The following is a 19,057-nucleotide window of genomic DNA, read 5'->3' on the forward strand; positions in this document are numbered from 1 at the left end:
GAAAAACTTGTTAGGGATCCTGCAGAGAGTGGGGGAGCAATGTGGTTAACGATTCTAAAATTGATTTCCTCATGCTTTGATAATAAATGAGTATTTTTTAAATAATTAACATATGATCTCGTTGAAAATGTGGGGTAAATTCTGGCTAATTGAAAAAATTCTGACAACTATCAGGATTTTCAAAAATTTGGGGAATGCTGAGAATAAACCAATAAGAGGGAGTCGTTATCCTGGTACCTGCAATTCCTCTTAATAACAACTGTATTTTAAAGGGAAACTCAAAGGATGAGAAAATTTCACTCCAAATACTCAGAAAAGAAATCCAACTATTTCCACCAAAAACAGAATCTTGCGCCCAAACCCCTATTTTTAGTTCACAAGATGACGCAAGATGCCTCATTTTCGACTTGGGCACAAGGCAAAGTGTGAACTCTGTCGAGGCAAGGTTATTTTAAGGGAAAAGGAACCAGAATCCCAGTTGAAAATAGGCACACAGCTTCACACGTCACGTGCGCTATAGATTATGGACCACTTTGTCGATGCCGCCAGGCTGTTTCTTGGTTTCAGAAGGGGTTTAACATTGGTTAATACTGCCTCCCTCGCTCTGACTACATTTTCCTGATAGCAGGCCTTCTATTTTTGACTCATCCTCCACAGAGAAGCCTGGTAATTTTCAGTGAAGTACTAGGATTAAGGGCTTTATTGAAAATTACTGGGCCTCAACCAAATACAATAAGACAGACAATTCAGAGCATCTTCAGGACAGAATGTTCGTCTGCCAGGATAAAACCCGACAGAAGGCTTTCGGGGGGATGCGCAAATGGGTGGTAAAAACAGAATGGAAAAGGCGCTAGGAGTAATTATTAGCCCAGGAAGGAAGAACTGTAAGAGAATGCAAAGGGAAACAGATGGAAATGACGTTTTATGGAGAGAAAGAAAAAGATGAAAAGACCAAGAGCTAGGCTAAAAGACATTCAAAACTTTTGAAAGGGTGGAAAAGCAAAAATAGGAGAATGATTTTGTGTGGAAGAAATACAGAAAGATAACAGAACATAATTCAAAAGCTGGAGTGTCCAATATAAAGAAGCAGAAAACCCATTCCGCACTGCGGCTTTCAGAAGACAAAGGTAGACAGACTTTGAACATAATCTGACCCCAGGCTCTTGCTGGTGCCCTCGGCTCTCCCCGCAGCACACGGAGATGCCATCTGCGGGCCTGGGCGCCAGCTCCTTAACCGCCTGCACGAGGTTTTCATGAGACACACCTGCCTTGGATTCTCTAAGTCCCTATTCCCCCTAGGGAGCTATACACATTTAAAACTGAAAATTAGCTGTGAAGGTTCCACATATTCCGTATATAATGAAGATTTCCTTAATTATATAAGGTGACAGCCTGTATCGATGGAGCTATCATGAGTCATACTTTTGTCAGGTTGATGTACCATTCAGTTTCCATTTTATAATTTCACAGTCTCCTGCAATCGTTGGTCTTCAAGTTCAACTGTGGTATGAAGTTCCCTTACACAAATATATGGATTTAAACCAGAATTGCCATTTTTCCCCCCTGAAACGAAAGAAGTGTAAAATCAAATCAAAGAAATTTTTCAGATTTAAATCCTCATGTGCTGCAGAAGCCTGTGCAGAGTGCGGGGCTAGGGTGAATCCAGCATCAGGAGTGAAGTCAGAGATTGTCACCGATGCTGGAGGCCCCCGTGTGCCTGTCCCGGCTTGTTCACTTGTGCACTGCTGCGATCATCGGAGCAAAGAATGTCTACAGATGCACAAGAATCCAGGCAGGAAAGGCTGGCGTTGTTCTTGCAAGAATTTGTCTTTGTCCGACCTACAACCTCTGCAGTGAAGGCAGCACTTGAGCAAAGTCAGCACCAGACTCGGGACCGGAGCCTGCGGATAACACATGATCCTAAGAGCTGCACAGTCAGATGTGACGTCAGGGACGTGCCCCAGGTGAGGCGCTGGGGGGAGGGCGGACGAGGGGCACACCTTGAGACCCCTCGGGGCTCAAAGTCTGGGTCAAGAGGCAAGACCACACAAATGAGACAAATACACCCAAAGGAAGACACTTTGTAGAATGTCTGAATGATGGTGGACTTTTCAACTGTTTGCTCAAACACTAGCCAGAATCTGCTCGATTCAATTAAAAAAAATGACACCGTTGATAGTGGGGGAGGCTGCGCACGTGTGGGGGCAGGGGTATATGGGAACTCTCCACACTTTCAGGTCAATTTTGCCATGAACCTAAAACTGCTCTAAAAAATAAAGTCTATTTTTAAAAACAAGACTGAGCGTCCAGTCTGTGTGCAGCACAGGGCTCCCTCAGAGGGACAAACAGAAGTGTCAAACACAGCTTGCTCTGCCCTCAAGCAGCTTAAGTCAAAGCAGGGCCTGGTGACCCAGGAGTGGTCCCTGGACCAGCTGCATGGCCATTACTGGGAGCTGCTTAGAAATGAAGAAACTTAGGCCCCACTCAAGATCGACTGAATCAAAATCTGCATTTTACCAAGATCCCAGGGGGCTCAGGGGGCCACTAAAGTGTGAGACACTCAAAGTTGGGATATAGGGTATATATATAAATAGTTCCAAGGCCAGGCAGAGATGCCTGGAGAGAGGCCCTCTCTTTGGATGGTGGGGGCAGGAAAGGCTCCAAGGTGGAGAGAGCATGGAAATAGGCCCAGAAGGTGAGAACAAGTCCAGCACACGGAGACAGCAGGCAAGAAGGTCCGTTCCACACCCAGGGAAGACCATGCAAGTCAAGTGGTTAGGAATCAAAGAGTATGTTTGGAAAAAGGTGAGAAGTCATGGGTGAGGACAGGACAGATATACAGGGGAGAGCCCAGCTGCGAGGGGTCTCCCCTGCCAGGTGCAAAGGCTGGATCTGCCTACAGAGGAGGTAGATGACCCCTGAAGTATGAGCTGATACCACAGGCACTTTGCTAGAACCCAGAGTGGTGGCCCGGGGAGCAGAATGGCAGGGAAGGGTGTGGGGGTCCCTGGGAAGGGGAGTGGGTGGTGCATCTCAGACTGGGAGGCCTGGGAGAATGAGAGCTCACGAGAAGAGACAGCAGATGAGCCAGCTCTACTGGTAGCCTTCTGCCCAGAGACCCAAGCCGTCCAGCAGAGCCTCAGGGAGAAGCCGGCCAGGACGGTGCAGATCCCAGAGCTAGCCTGTCAGTGACTCTCATTCCCGACTTGGCTATTCAAATCACAAGGAGAAAACGTGACTCATCCTTAAGGGCTTGGGAAACTAACAATAGGATTATAATAGACTTTGGTCAAAGCACAAAAGAAAACATAACTGAGAGGCATCATTCTAAACTTTAATAATAAAATAGGTAAGTATCAGAAAATACCATCTTGCTCCAATGAAGCTAGGCTGCTTTTTCTTGATCCCTTACGAATTATCTTCATAACTCCTTCTGTTTCTACCTCTTTCCTTCCCTCCCTACCATTTGCCTTCTCTGCACGTACTTCCTTCAGAGAATCTCTGGCCATAAAGGAGCCGCTAACTTGCCCATCCCTCCAAATTCCCTAATGCTAATCATTACCATACTCTTGACAGTTATTTCAAAATTACGGAAATGACACTGGGTCACAGGAACAAAAATCTAATTTTGGTGCTTGTGATTATGGTTTCTCGTCATTCTGATGCAAATCCTATTATTTCCTGGCTTTGGTCCCCATTTTCTAATTCTCTTAAACGTATTTCAGTTTTTCAAACATTCACTTAGTATAAGGAATATATACCAACAGGCACGTAAGCAAAGCTGGCTGCCTGTGAGGGCGCCAAGGACGCAGCAAAGCTTCCGCTGACCACCAGCACGTATCCACGTGGATGTGCTGGTACATAACGTTCTTGGTGCTCAATGAGAAAAAAGTCTTTGGCTCAGAGCAGCTCTGACAACAGAAACATAATGCAACCCACACATGTAATTTTAAATTCTAGTAGCCACATTAAAAAAAATAGAATTTTAATAATATTTAATACATCTGAAATATTATCATTTCAACATGTAATCAACAACAACAAAAAATGAGATATTTGACATTTGTATTAGTCAGCTCAGGCTGCCATAACAAAGTACCACAGACTGGATGCCTAAAACACATTTATTTCTCAGAGTTCTGGAGGCTGGAAGTCCAAGGTCAAGCTGTCGGCAGGATGGTTTCTTCTGAGGCCTCTCTCCTTGACTTGTAGATGGAGCCTTCTCCCTGTGTCCTCACGCGGTCCTTCCTCTGTGTCCTAATCTCCTCTTCTTGTAAGGACACCAGTCATATTGGATCAGGGCTAACCCCAATGACCTCATTTTAACTTCATTTTCTCTTTAAAGGCCTTATGTCCAAATACAGTCACATTCCGAGGTACCGAGGGTTATGACTTCAACGTAGGAATTTCTGGCAGACACAATTCAGCCCATAACAACACTCCTTTCTTCACACTAAGTCTTAGAAATCCAATGTATTGTACAGTGATGGCACGTCTCAGTTTGGACTTTCCACATTTCAAGTACCAATGGCCGCACGTCGCTCAGGTCTCCAGCATAGGCCACCTCAGGTTAAAGCCCCACCTACTGTGAGGGCTGGCTTCCCTGGTGCCCACTTGCTCAGAGGGGCCCCACATTAACCAAGCCCTTCCTTCAAGTTTCCATTGGCTATTACTCTTGCCACCCATCACCCATGAGCCATTTAGAGATATTTTTCCCCCAATATAATTGCCATCTGGGAACGGAGTATGGAAAGTTGTGCATATAGGTCCTCCCAGAATCAACTTTCACAATCTGCAGCAATGGCCTTGGGCACTTCTCTTGTTCCATCACTTTCAGAAAAGGCACAAATGTTTCTCAAATTACTACATACACCCACACATGGTAGGGACACCCACGTTTCGCTCTTACCGCCTAAATGAAAGTGATTCTAAATCTGGCACAAAGTGCCAAACTTTGATCTTCTACTGTGACACGCCCCACCCCCACCCCCGTCTTCTCCATTCCCTGCTTGGTGAGATTTCCAGCATCCCAGCCATAGGAAACAGGAGTCCATTCTCTCATGGCTTCTCCTGCACTGCCCTGCCTGTCTACACCATTCCCAACCCCTCCCTAAAGAAAGAAAGAAATTCAACTATGGAGCAACTGGGGTCAAGGCCCAATACAAGTTCTGAGAGAGAACTCTATTCTCACATGTCCAGTTGTGGGAAGCCACATTATTTGGGGGATTAGTGTGAACAGTATCTTTTTCATAACCATCACATATTTAGGTAATTTCCATGTGCCTTGAGAGCCCTTGATTAGAACCCCAACTCACTTGCCTAATTAAATGCCCTGGGAGATGTACGAGCTTCCTTTGCTGGCGCTTCCCCATCTGCCCCAGTTCACTGTGGCCATGTGATTTGCTTTAGCTAATGACACAAGCAGAAATGCGTGTGTCTACAGTTCTGGGCATGTAAGGGCTGGACTGGCAACTCATGGTCCCTCCTGAGGCTGCACTCCTTTGTGGTGGAGCCTCTCCTCACCTGGGTTCTGGGAAGGGAGGATGGGCATTAGCATGAGGGAAAAATAAACTTGGGTTGGGTAAGGCCGCTGAGACTTCAAGGGTTGAAACTCCAGCATGTTCCAGCCCATTCTAACTGATACAGAAGATGAATAATTACTTCCTCCTCTTATTTTTTTCCCAGGAAACGTAATGCTTGTTGATGTTAAAATGGCTTTTTTCCTCCTCACAGCTAATCACCCAGGTACTTCAAATTTCATTTGATGAAGTTTTCTCCCTCACCTGTACTCATTCTTACTTTAGCTTTCGACAGATGAGCAGACTTTGTTTCTCTTTAACATTCTTGTGGAAAAGTTACAGATACTCAGAAATGGCTTTTCAATCTGTTCTGCCAAGAGAACCCTAACAAGCTACTGTGAAGGCAACCCTTCTGAACTTTGGTTAACAAGCACACTCTTTCTGATTCCAGGTTAGCTAACTGATCCCTTTACCAAAACCAACTTTCTGTCTCCTCCAAAACACAGGGACATTCCTTTAGCCCATTTCTCCTTTTACCTGTAGTACTTTGTCACTTGAATTATTTTTTCAACCTCAGCACTACTGACATTTTGGACTGGATAATTCTTTGTGGTAGGGGACTGTCTATGCCTTGTAGGGTATTTAGCAGCATCCCTGGCCTCGACCTACTAGATACCAGTAGCATCCACTCCCCCAGCCATGACAACCTAAAAGTGTCCAGTGGCTCCCAGTTGAGAACCACTGTTTAAATTGAACACATTCTTTTTTCCCTCCATACGAGGCTGCCTTTGCCAAAAAAAGAAAAAGGACTTTGTTCTTTGATTTGTTATTTATTGAAAGAAGGGAGTGAATAAAACACACATTATCTTGTCAATAAGGTTTGGTTTATGTCGACAGCCACACAAAGGGGTAGCCATCATCCTTTCCTGATATAGGTGCTGTTTTGGGTAGCACTGTATCCCCGCCCCCCCCACCCCCCCCAAAAGATATATTGAAGTCCTAGCCCCAGGTATCTGTGACTGTGACCTCACTTGGAAATAGGGTCTTTGGATGTAATCAAGTCAAGATGAGATAACACTGGATGGGGGTGCCCTAAATCCAATCTAAATGAGTATTTCTCATTTGTTAGGAATCACTCAAATACATAGTGTTTATTCTTTCGTTCATTCCTTCATTGATTTCTTCATTCCTTAAATAAATGCCCACTGTGTTATATACCAGGCACTGTTCTGAGATTTAGATATGTTGTGGGGAATAACTATGTGTGATTTCTATCGTCATCGAACTTACAACCTACTGGGAGACTTGCTAAAGAAATATACATGTAAATCTGTCATTGCAAATTGTGGTAAGTGCTATAAAGGAAAAAAAGAGGACACTGTGGAGGTTGGAGAAGAAGTGACATTTATGCTGAGATGGGAAGAAACGAGCTGAGGGCAGGAGCAGCAGAAGCCTGTTGGGCAGAGGCATAGAGGGCTGGTGCATTTGAGGACTCCAAAGGGATGGTGTGGCCGAAACACAGAGAGCAAGGGAGGGAACACGGGGTGGAATGTGGTTGAAGAGGGCTCAGGGGTTGATGCTGTCAGAGGCTGTGTTGCCACAAGGCAAGCCCAGAAGGGGCACCAGAAAAGGCAAACGTTCCTCAGCCCTGATGACCCCCAGCCCTTGGGCTTCCTGGGCCTCCCAAGGTCCCTACCTCCTGCTCTTCTGCACTCCATAGCACCTGATCACCCTTTACTAGAACACAACAAACCAGAAAGCCATCACGGGAAGGAATGGCTGAATCAGCTCCATTTCTTTAGCAGTTCGCTGAGAAATAGGATTCTCGTGGCTAAGCTAATATAATTTTAGTAATTAGCCTTAGTGGTGAAAGCATCTCATTTCTATGAAGAAATATATTCTGTTCTGCTACAGGACTGGGTGTAGTCCACAGAACATTTCTGATCCTTATTTCCAAGTGGCCGCCAGCCAATCCACATGCTATTCTGAATATTTTTATTTTTGTCCTATGATAAGGACAGAAGGGAATGAATAAAACACATTATCTTGTCAATAAGGTGTGGTTTATGTCGACAGCCACACAAAGGGGTAGCCATCATCCTTTCCTGATATACGTGCTGTTTTGGGTAGCACTGTATTCCCCCCCACCCCCAAAAGACATATTGAAGTCCTAGCCCCAGGTATCTGTGAATGTGACCTTACTTGGAAATAGGGTCTTTGGATGTCATCAAGTCAAGATGAGATAATACTGGATGGGGGGGCCCTAAATCCAATGACTGGTGTTCTTAGAAGAGGGAAATTTGGACACCAAGACACACACACGGAGATGCCATGTAATGAAGGAGGTAGGGACTGGAGTGATGTGTCAGCAAGCCATAGAAAACCAAGGACTGCCAGCAACACCAGAAACTAAGAGAAAGGCATGGAAACAATTTTCCCCTTCAATCACTCTCTCACAGAGAGCACGGCCCTGCTGCCATGTTGATTGCAGGCTTTCAGCTTCCAGAACTGTGAGAAAATAAATTCTGTTGTTTAAAGCCACCCAGTGTGTAGAGGTTTGTCACCACAGCCCAAGGAAAGGAATACAGGTTATCTTCATAGAATTCTCTGGTCACTTTTCTCAGAGTGAAAAAGAGCAGGTAACGAGATGAGTTAATAATCTTGATAAAGCCTCAGAAGGAGTCCTGAAGTCACTTTGGCGGCAGATTTTGAAAAATTCCAAAGCTGAAGCAGCTCCTTTTTTTAATAGTTACTGCTTATCTGAACCATGTGAACAACAATGTTGAGATCTATTCCTGGCTGATTAAAACGATGGCATGGGGGCTGGCCCCGTGGCTGAGTGGTTAAGTTCGCGCTTTCCGCTGCAGGCAGCCCAGTGTTTCGTTGGTTCGAATCCTGGGCGCGGACATGGCACTGCTCATCAAACCACGCTGAGGCAGCGTCCCACATGCCGCAACTAGAAGGACCCACAACGAAGAATATACAACTACGTACTGGGGGCCTTTGGGGAGAAAAAAGAAAAAAAATAAAATCTTAAAAAAAAAAAAAAAAACGATGGCATGTTTCCTTTTAGTAGAAGTCAATGGAATAAACAATTCTGTTTGAGCCAATTAATCTAGGAGCTGCCAAAATGGAGCAATCTTGGTCCCTGTTGCTATTAGTGTCATAGAATGGATTCCAACACCTAGCGATCCTGGGGACAGCAGAGCGGAACCCTGCCCGGTCTTTTTGCACCATCCTCTCACGTTCCAACACCTTATCAGACAATGCTCCACTGCTATTCACAGGGTTTTTATGGCCAATTTTTTCGGAAGTGGGTGGCCAGGTCCTTCTTCCTAGTCTGCCTTAGTCTGGAAGCTCCACTGAAACCTGTCCACCATGCGTGACCCGCTGGTATGTGAAATCCCGGTGTCAGAGCTTTCAGAATCACAACAACGTGCAGCCACCACAGTGTGACAACCGACAGACGGGTGGTATGGTTCCCTGATTGAGAAATGAACTCAGACCATGGTAGAGAGAGTGCCAAACCTTACCCACTAGACCACCAGGGCAGGCTAATATTGGTACTATGATAGGATTAATTTTTCGGTGACAATAGAAAAACACAAACTGTCAAAGCAATACATTAGCTCTAAGTGTCCAGAAACTCCCCCCAAAACCAGTGTCCCAGACTTGGTTCTCTCTGGCAAGGACTATAAAAATCCTGGTGTTTTTTAGTCCTGACTTTTAGGAGAGCATCTATAAAAGGACGATCGATTTTTTTTAAAGAGTTCTACTTAGAAATACCAGCTGGAGGACCATGCATATAACCTTCCAAAACATGATTTGTAACAAATTTCTGGTTTCACAAACATCAAGTGTTAAAAAATGTATTTACAACACTGCAGGAAGGTGCATATAAGAAAAACAAGAAAAATTGCATTTTTTTACCTTGCCTTTGTCGAAGTAGTGGATGATTTCTTGGTAGAGTTGCTCCTTCAGCTGTCCCTGCGTTGTTGCCTGGTACCCATCCCGCTGGGTGAGGTGGGCTGCGCACACATCCTCGGACCACTGTGGCAAAAGCAATGCATGAGTAGTGCCAGGCGAGGGCATGTCCGGTACACCACTTGCCTACCCTCAGGTCAGAATGCACAGTGAGCTCCACATTCGGTGCACACACGCGGCCATGATTCCAGGGACACTTGGGGCTGCTGTCATCAGGCTGTCGGGGCCTGGAAATGAGGGCAGAATCTCTGCGCAGAGGCCCCAAGAGGAAGGCAAGACAAGAGGGAGGCAAAGTTGGGTCTACATTCATACAGAAGAGAAACCCACCAAGGATCTGGAAAGCACAGAGCTGTCAGCTTGCTGATAAGGCCTTGCAACATCTGAGATGAATTACAAACCAGGTGATTTGTGGCTGTCTCGAGTGGGGAGTCCCAGGGTGCTGGCCTGAGTCCTGTGCTGCTCAGCATTTCAATCAACAGCAAGAAGGCACGTGGATCACACTTACAAGTCATAAAGAAAGGGACTTGATCAGCTATCAAGCTCCTCACAGACTGGGAAGTGCCTTTGTACCATTAGCTTTAGGCACACTGTCTGGCACAGAGGCAGGGCTCAGCCAGTGTTTGTGGAAGTGTCGGTGGACTTATGAAAGATGACAGAGGTCTCAGCAAGCTGGGGAGACGCACCAAAGTGAAGCCAAGCTCATTTGACATGTAAACTCCTGAACTTAGGCCCAACAAACCAAGGGCGTTAGGCATAGGGCTACTATGGGAGAGGCACTAGGGCAAAGATGAGTCTGAAGGTGCCTGACCCAGAGAAAGTGCTATTACAAATAGAGGATAATGACATATAATAACACTGCAAAAAAGATTTCATGGTCATTTAAGAGTGGAAAGCAAGACTGCACACTGGGAGGTCTGGGGAGACTCCTCGGAGGACATAATTAGAATGAGCTTGCTTATCAGGTGGACCCAGGCAGTGGAGCTTGACCTGTTTTAAGACAGCACAGTGAGGGTGCTGTAAAGAAAGCAAGGGACTTCCAGGCTGCCTGAACCCAAGTCGGGGTGGGGGTGCCCCACTGAACTCAGTGTTGGTCAGGCCACATCTGGAGCAATGAGACTAACTGTGGTACCACATTTTGTGGGGCACAAAAAATGAGAAGAGCTGGACAGGGACCACTGTGGTATAGGGCAAAGGCCCAAAGGGACTAGCCTGCTAAATGAGGAGCAGGGGTCTGCGGAATGCGGCAAGGCTCCCGAAGAGGCTCACACAGCACACACCCCTCCCCACCTTCCCTAAGCCAGAGGGGCCCTGGACACCTCCTGCTGGACCCCAGGGCTCCACGGAACAGGGCTCAGAGCATGGGGCCAGAATGGCTCTGCAGCTCTAGGACTGTCAAGTAAGACTGAGAAACCTTTAAGTAGTTTGCACATATTTTCACCTTAAAGTTTGACTAATGCAATTGGGACTACCGATTTGGGTTGTGAAACACACCCTCATGTGGTTTGTGACAAATCCATCTGTACTAAATAAATTCAGGGATTAAACAAATGATAGTTCACACACACATATATATTTCTTACATTCACACGCACACATATAAAAGTTTATGTACTATGTGAGAGAGAGTAAGGGTGAGCAGGCAGTTTGTCAACCTCATTTTCATTTCTCTGGTATAAAAGAAATATCTTCACATTTGCAAAAACGCCTTGTTACTGAAATTTGGGTTTCTAACAAATTAAGGCCATTAGAATTCATAGTGAGACAGCTGGTGTCAGCTGCATGAACCGAAATCTCTATCTTCATAAATTACATTACTTGGGAAAGGTTTATATGTTTTGAAGCCAAATGGGGACTATTGATGACTATTGACGAGGCATCCAGACTGAGCTGAGCCTCCTTGTGTTTTCTTTGTAATAGACCCCTTTGTTTTCAGGCAGAGGGAAATCTCCACACTGCAATGTCTCTGAAGCAGCCTGTGCTTATTCGTGTCACAGAACCTACTGGAGATTTCAGGATGGGCCAAAGGCTAGAAGATTCTTGCCAGAGTTTCACTCCCTAACACAGTGTTCTCCTCAATGCCTCTCATCACCCAATAGATATTGCTTACTGCCCATTTTAACACAGTCTCATCTGGTTTTTTCATTCAGGTTTTTAGCATTTAGGGGGCTGGCCTGAGTTCAGGGACAGGATTCCTTGAATGAGTAGTCTTTATGTAGCGTCACTTAATTAAATTCTAATTCTTATAACTGTTTTTGTTTATCCAGTGGATAATTTTTCAATTTTTTTTTTAAAGATTTTATTTTTTTCCTTTTTCTCCCCAAAGCCCCCCAGTACATAGTTGTATATTCTTCATTGTGGATCCTTCTAGTGGTGGCATGCGGGATGCTGCCTCAGCCTGGCTCGAGTAGCAGTGCCATGTCCATGCCCAGGATTCAAACCAAAGAAACCCTGGGCCTCCTGCAGTGGAGCACGCGAACTTAACCACTCGGCCATGGGGCCAGCCCCTAATTTTTCAATTTTTTATAAGGATATAGTGGGAAAGATAATCTAATGACTTGCTAAAGTTCTAAAATATAAAACTAGAGGCTGTGTAGGAATTCCCTCATCCATCTATCCATTCGCCCACCCACACACACACATCCATCCACCCACCCCCCCATACTTCCATCCATCTATCCATCTACCCACATTTCCATCCATCTATCTCCCCATCCATCCAACCATCCGTTCATCTACCCAGTTATTTACTGAGGGTCCACTCTGTATGACTAGCTGGGCTGGAACTGGATATGGGGGAGAGCATGAATATGTTACTGCAAACAAAAAAAAAGGCAATATCAAAAGCTATCTGCATAACAAAAGAACCGCTGAGAGCTGACAACTGTCATGCCAGACCTGTGCTCAGGAGCAACACTCTCCAGGAGAATCAGGCAGGAGATTAATGTGAACTGATGGACTAACAGGAGATCTCGACGTGAACTCATGGAGAGAAAAGTCATGATCTGGTCCCTATACTCTTTGTTAAGATAATTAGGGGTATGTCTCATCCTGTCTCTTAGCTATTCTACCACAGAAATTCCTTCTTATTGTTGTCATTCTTCATCATCACTGAGTCCTGCTGGCATGAATAAGAAATCAAAGAATCTCTAACTCACTGCTAGCTGACAGCCCAATGATGAGTGTTTACGACGCTTAGTGATAACTTGCTTAGTGATGACATCTCGTGAAATATGCATTCAGTAGGGCCAAATGTATAATCCAAGTACTTCCCAAATATCTCTGTTTATGTCATTGCATTTAGTCAATATCCATAAAATCTTAAATTATAGGTTTACTAAAATTTGTCACAGAAAAATCAAATTTTAAATAACCTTCTAATTTATAATGACAGAATCATAAAAGCGTGTGGTAGCTTTTATTACCTTCAGAAGCTTTGCATGGAGAAGCAAGGTATAAGCTGCTTCCGTGTAGTTATCACACTCTTTGTGCAGGTCACAGAGCTTGTACAGATACCTGAGGTGATAAAAAAGAGGTACGTTCATAAAATGTCACCAAATAGTTTGTGTTGAGGATTGCAAGAGCTAAACTCTACAGTAAATCATATCTATATTTTCTTTGTACAATGTTCACAATTCATGCCTTGAAAGCTTTTGGTGCAGAAAGCTCTAAGAAAAACCAAGAGTAAGATACAATAATATATATATATACATATTTTAATTTAAATCCTCTTTTTTCAGGACAAAAATGAAGATGGCACAAGAAGGTAAAATTGTACCTCAAGGTTTCTCATGCCTTTTCATCTTTTCCAGAGTTTTCTGCATACATTCAAAATGAGATTATACAGTGTTTGATTGTGATTTCTTAAATTTCTATTGAATCCAAATACACAAAAAAATCCATAAAAATACAAATCCATAAAAATAAAGAGCTCCAATAATCACATTGAATGTGATCAAAAATATTTCTCTGCCATAAAGAAATAAAGGTTTTTTTTTAATATAGAACAACCTATATTTTAAGATAAAAGAAACTGATTGTTTTCCCAGAAGTTTATTAAATTTATATTTTATATTATATTTCTCCTTTTTTAAAGGAGAAAGTAAAAAAATCTTAGAAATCAAAAGTTAGAAAATAATGCTTGGTATAGTAAACCCACCATTAAACACCAATGCCATGTGTATTACATGTTTATTCTGGTCTATTCTAAGTGGTAATCTCGCTAAATATTTAACACTGGCCCCTAAAAGTGACCAAGAAGGAGAGGAAATCAATCACAGCCCATCACTCTAGAGAAAAGGGCAAGTGAAGGAGAGAAACCCAGGAGATAATACAAAACACAAGAATATGCTGTCAGTTAAAGTAAGAATAGGCTGAAAAATTATAACATTGTCTATGTCTGATAAGTTAAAACTGGACTTCTCATTTGATCAGATGGCTTACTGTGAAACATTAAAATTTGTAGTGGTGCCTTTTTTTCAAGAGAGTCATATGAATTGGTCAGAAGCTATGAAAACCTTGTGAAATAGTCATTTATGGCTTTGCTTTGGAGCTGGCTAAGGATGACCCCCCCAACCTCTGTGCCAGCAGGCACAAACTGCACAAGGCCTGGGAACACAACTGGGAGCTCCAACAACTCAAGCTCTAGGCTCCACGATTTCCTACAAGATAAACTTGCATGGTTATAAAACATTTCTTAGCACAGACTTGACAAACAACAATTATAACAAACATGCAGACGGTGCAGACAGGCATGATGCCTACATACCTTATATACATTTCTTCTCTTTCAATTTCTTTGTAGAAATTCTGAAAAATCAAACCACGACACTGGTTTAAGAAACCTGTTGTATGAAAGGCATCACAAGCACATTAAAAATTCACGGTTCTTCAATTTGTGTCGAAAACAGCCAAATGGAAACAGCTCTTGGGATTAGAATCACAAACTCACATAAAATGCAAAATCATCTTACACTATCCTTCACTTTTTTCAGAAGGTGATTCTAACGATTACATTTCCTACACTTTGAACACTGTGATGGCTGAAATCTACTTCTGTCAGTTCAAACCCGATACTATCCAAAGATACGCTATCTTAACCATTCTTAACCATAGTAATCTCATTAGAAGTGAAGAAAAATTAAAGATCCCAAATCTGGGAATAAGCATCATCAAATTGGTTTCAGCGCGCTGGGGCCAGCCTCACCAAGAGCCACAAGAAGGCAACCAGCCACATGTATTCAAATGTAAAGTAAATTTAATTTAAATTAAATAAAATGAAAAATTCACTTCCTCAATTGCACTTGCCACACTTTGAGTGCTCAGTAGCCACATGGGGCTAGCATTACTGTATCAAACAGTGCAGATACAGAACATTTTCATCATCACAGAAATTTCTATTGGGCAGTGCTGTTCTAGACAGACAGACCTTCTAAAATATAGTAGGCAAACTGGTTGCCACTTAAAAAAACACCTTGTGTATAAGCACTGATGGAGAAAGGTTTAGTTAGCAGATTATAAACAATGGGTTATCTCTACATATAGTAAAATATTTTCTGGGTGAGCATAAACATTTCTGTCAAAATTATATTTCTTAATGTTAAAATCTTTTTCGTATATGAGGCACCAGAAGGGTATAGAACAGTCACCTAACAAGGCCTGAGGTAAGGGAAAGACCATCGCCACTCCCAACGTGAAACTTAGCACCTCAACACAATGTTAGACCTCTAGAAAGGGTGCCTGAGATAGCTAGTGAATATCACCATTATAAAGGCATACAATCATCCAATAAGATGAAATAGTCTGTTTAATTTCATTAGCAAAAAAAGACATTGCTTCCAGAATTGATCTCTCTGAAAAGAAATGATAATTTAGCATAGAAAGTAAGAGAGGGCATCTGAGGTTTTGCTGCACCCGATTTTAACGTCCTCTGGTTCACACGCCGTGGCTGGGTAATGAGGACATTTTCAGCTGACAACGCGGAGCGATGTAACAAAGACACTCTGCATCAAAGGCAGAGGATGAGCCCTTCACTTCCAACTCCAACGAGCCAGTATTTACAAGCTACGATTTCACACCATCCTCTTTGCTCTCATATTTTTAATCCTTTCCTAAGCTTTTGATCATTCTCCTTTACAATTTCACAATGGGGATATCATGCGACTTTCATTCCTCTCTCCAAGTATGGAAATGTCCTCTATTTCCTGCCTGCGCTGAGTTCTGCACCCTTCCTAGGACTTCAAAACCTCTCTAGAACCAAAGGACACTCATCTCAAATCCCAATTTCTATATAAAACCTTTGGGTTTCTTACATAAAATTCACACAGGTCTGGCGCTCCATTTCTGGGCTCTGCAGGCAGCATCCTGCCCCACCATGGTCCTCTCTCTCAAATCCCCTGGCATCAGTGCTGAGGTCTGTGCCAGGCTCAAAGCTTGGCAGCTCTCTGAGCAACCCCATTGGGACAGGGCCCCCAACTCCAATCCACCACCTTGCATTGATCTTTCAAAAGTTGGACATTTGCGTTATAGGTCAATTTTGTACTCCTTCATGATTAAAAGAGATACCACGATTTCTAGAATTCTACTCAAAACCACCTTAATTAGCCTTGTAAAGGAGCCATGAACAGAGTAACTTTTATCTTTTAAATGACAATGAATCTATCCAGTCTTAGAGATGGATATGTTGGTGATTGCATGGAAGAACGAGGTGACACACAACAAAATTATCAACCAGTAATTAAAGATTGCATGATTATGAGGTGACAATTAAATTCTACTTAATTACAAATGTGCACTTTGTTCGATGGGAACCATGATCCAATATATATGCAGATGTGCTCACAGGGGGACATTAAAGGGACTTAGGTCACTGGACAGAATGACTGCTCGTGTTTCTTATTTAAATGTTTTTTTTAAGTGCAAGGAAGACTAGGACATTAACAAATCCACACAATCTTGAAGGTTCCACTAACTCCATTAAAAAAAAATAGCACTAGTTCTGAAGGAAAGTTGGCAATGGGCTTAAAGGGCATCAAGAAATTCTATGCTCTTTATCTTATTTTTTAACTTTAGGATTTCAAGGGGATTTCTGCTTAGTGATAAACTGAGTACATTTTATATATTTCTAACATACGTTTATTCATTATATACATATTCATCTCTACGAAAGTCTGTTTCATATGAAAAGTACCAGGAGAAAAGGTAAAAATGGACCTGAAGATTAAAAATATATTTATATTTTTATTTATATGACTAAATGTGAGCTGGGCAGTGAATATGAAGAGACAGAACACCTGTCCGTAAAAATCCAGTTTTCTCATTTCTCTTTAACCCATAGATCTATTTTATTTTTCAAATGAAAAAATTGGGATAGGTTGGGATCCATCTTATTATCCCCAGGAAATGGTTAAGAATAGAACACTTGACTCTTCATGGAGTGATTCAGAATGTTCCAAATCGAAGGTAGTTAATGATGTCAGAAAATCTCAGGAATCATGGGTACGTTTCTTACTTAAAAATCTACCTAGTGCTGAGGGCAGGAAAAATAGGTAGGCAACAAGCAAGGCTCCATAGGAGAGAGGAACACGTTACTGTGAGGAACTGTGACTAAGTGTCATCACAGGAGCCTGTTTTCCGACTCTGAATTCTGATTCTGATAAAAGGCCACCTTCACAGCACATCACCATTTCTCCACCAGGTTTTGTATCCTGGTGAGCATGAGAGATCTTCCTTAAAATAAATAGTAGTCTCAATCAACAAACTGGGGAACCTAATAAACATATTAATAATTCTTCATTCTGGACACAAATTGGCCTCTTAGATCCCCTTAAGAATCCAAGAGAGCACTAGAAAAGTACATTCACACTAGGGAATGATTTTGAAAAGGTTTCCATTGCTCTCCCGCAGGAAAATACTGATTTCCTGGAACTATCTCATGTTAACCAGACTGGCACCACAGGAGTAAATTACTGTGGACAGAGGCAAGAATGCAAGAAGACAGTGAAGCAAGGGCCAGCCTCATTCCCGTGCAAAAGATGGAGGCCAGCTTACCTGGGGCCGAGCTCACTGCTCTGCTACACGCAGTCAGTCTACAGGTGAATGTAAAGGCAAACAGAGCCAGTGGGTCAGACCTCAGGGACAGATGCCAAAGCCAGTAATTCCCACAGTTGCCCAAGACCCTTGTGACATATATGCAAACATATTTAGACGTTTCAAGCTCGCTGATTCTTTTCTCGCCCTTGTCCAGTCCACTGGTGAGACCAGAGGCATTCTTCATTCTGCTACAGTGTTTTGGATTTCTAGCATTTCTTTTTCATTCTTTCTTAGAGTTCCCATCCTTCTGCTTATATTCCCCATCTGTTTTTTGCAAAATGTCTACTTTTGCCATTAAAGCCCTTAGCATATTAATCACAGTTATTTTAAATCCCCAATCTGATAATACCAAAACCTCTGCCATATCTGAGTCTGGTTCTGATGCTTGCTCTGTCTCTTCAAACTGTGTTTTTGCCTTTAGCATGCCTTGTAATTTGATGTTGAAAATGGACATGATGTACTGGGTAAAAGGAATCCAGCGCTGGCTCCAGTGATGGTCTCTGATACTGGGCTCCTGTTCCAATAAGCTGTGATTCTCACTGTTTTCCTGTCTCTCCAGTTTTGGGGGCAGAAGTTCTCTTTGTAGATCTAAGAAGAGTTGTTGATTTTAAGTTTGCCAGCTTTTTTCTTGTTGTGAGGATGGCAGTGACAACTTCCAAGCTCCTTTTATATGCTGGATCACAAACCAGAAGTCCCCCATATTTTGATTTTTAAGGAAAAGAAAACTTGCTATAGGAAATGTTCATCATTAGCCAAAACAGGTTGTCCAGCCATAGAATGAAGGGGCTGAGACTGCTTATGAGCTTTCAGCTGTGACGTTCCTCATAGCAAAGCTCAGATTTAGTATTGACACTAAAACGGATGGAAGATGAAAATACTGTTTTGTTTATTTTTTTAACCCAAACATTTCTGGTGATTTTCTAAAGAACAAATGATGTATCATATCCCTCCTGGCACAGAAGTCTCTTTCCATGAGCTCAAAGTACCTACAAGCCCATACCAATGGTAGATATGGAAGTCAGGGCTAGCAACTACATGTTGTCCAATGACCAGGTGGTGATGTGGAAAATCCAGAGAAGCGAAGCAAGTAGAACAAAGGAGGAGTAGTGTTTTCTTTCATTCCTGCCTTCAGACAGGCAGAGGAAGTTGAGAAAACTCCTACCAGGGCCAGGACTTCACTTTTCTGGTCCTTACAGGAACAGCAGAGGAGGAAGATGCAGTGAGATGCAGAGAGTTCTGAAGCCAAACGTGGGAGCTGTGTGGCTCCTGAGGGCCTTGAGTTTGCCAACCATTTCCTTCAGCTGAGCTTGTCATAAAGGTTCCTAAAAGCTCATTGTCCTAAAGCATTTCCTGATGCACCACAACTATGCCAGGAAGGGGGTGCCCAGAGAACATGGCCATGTCACAGTAATAGCAGGTGTGCAAGAGGCCCGATGGATGGCAGTGGCTAAGTTTACCTAAGCCAT

General features: G+C 43.0%; 1 protein-coding gene across 3 annotated transcripts in view; it reads right to left on the reverse strand.

The window, feature by feature from the left end:
* The window catches only part of DOCK1 (dedicator of cytokinesis 1), a 505,440-nt gene that overhangs the window by 48,415 nt on the left and 437,968 nt on the right, over positions 1-19,057 (reverse strand). For all 3 annotated transcript variants that reach the window (XM_070481013.1, XM_044748741.2, XM_070481015.1), the window contains exons 36-38: positions 14,269-14,309; positions 12,926-13,016; positions 9,450-9,569 (exon numbers count right to left, since the gene is read on the reverse strand). In XM_070481013.1, coding sequence (XP_070337114.1) covers positions 9,450-9,569; positions 12,926-13,016; positions 14,269-14,309 — 252 coding nt within the window. The remainder of the gene's footprint in view (positions 1-9,449; positions 9,570-12,925; positions 13,017-14,268; positions 14,310-19,057) is intronic.

Source organism: Equus asinus, chromosome 2, assembly GCF_041296235.1.
Source record: "Equus asinus isolate D_3611 breed Donkey chromosome 2, EquAss-T2T_v2, whole genome shotgun sequence".
Lineage (NCBI taxonomy): Eukaryota > Metazoa > Chordata > Mammalia > Perissodactyla > Equidae > Equus > Equus asinus.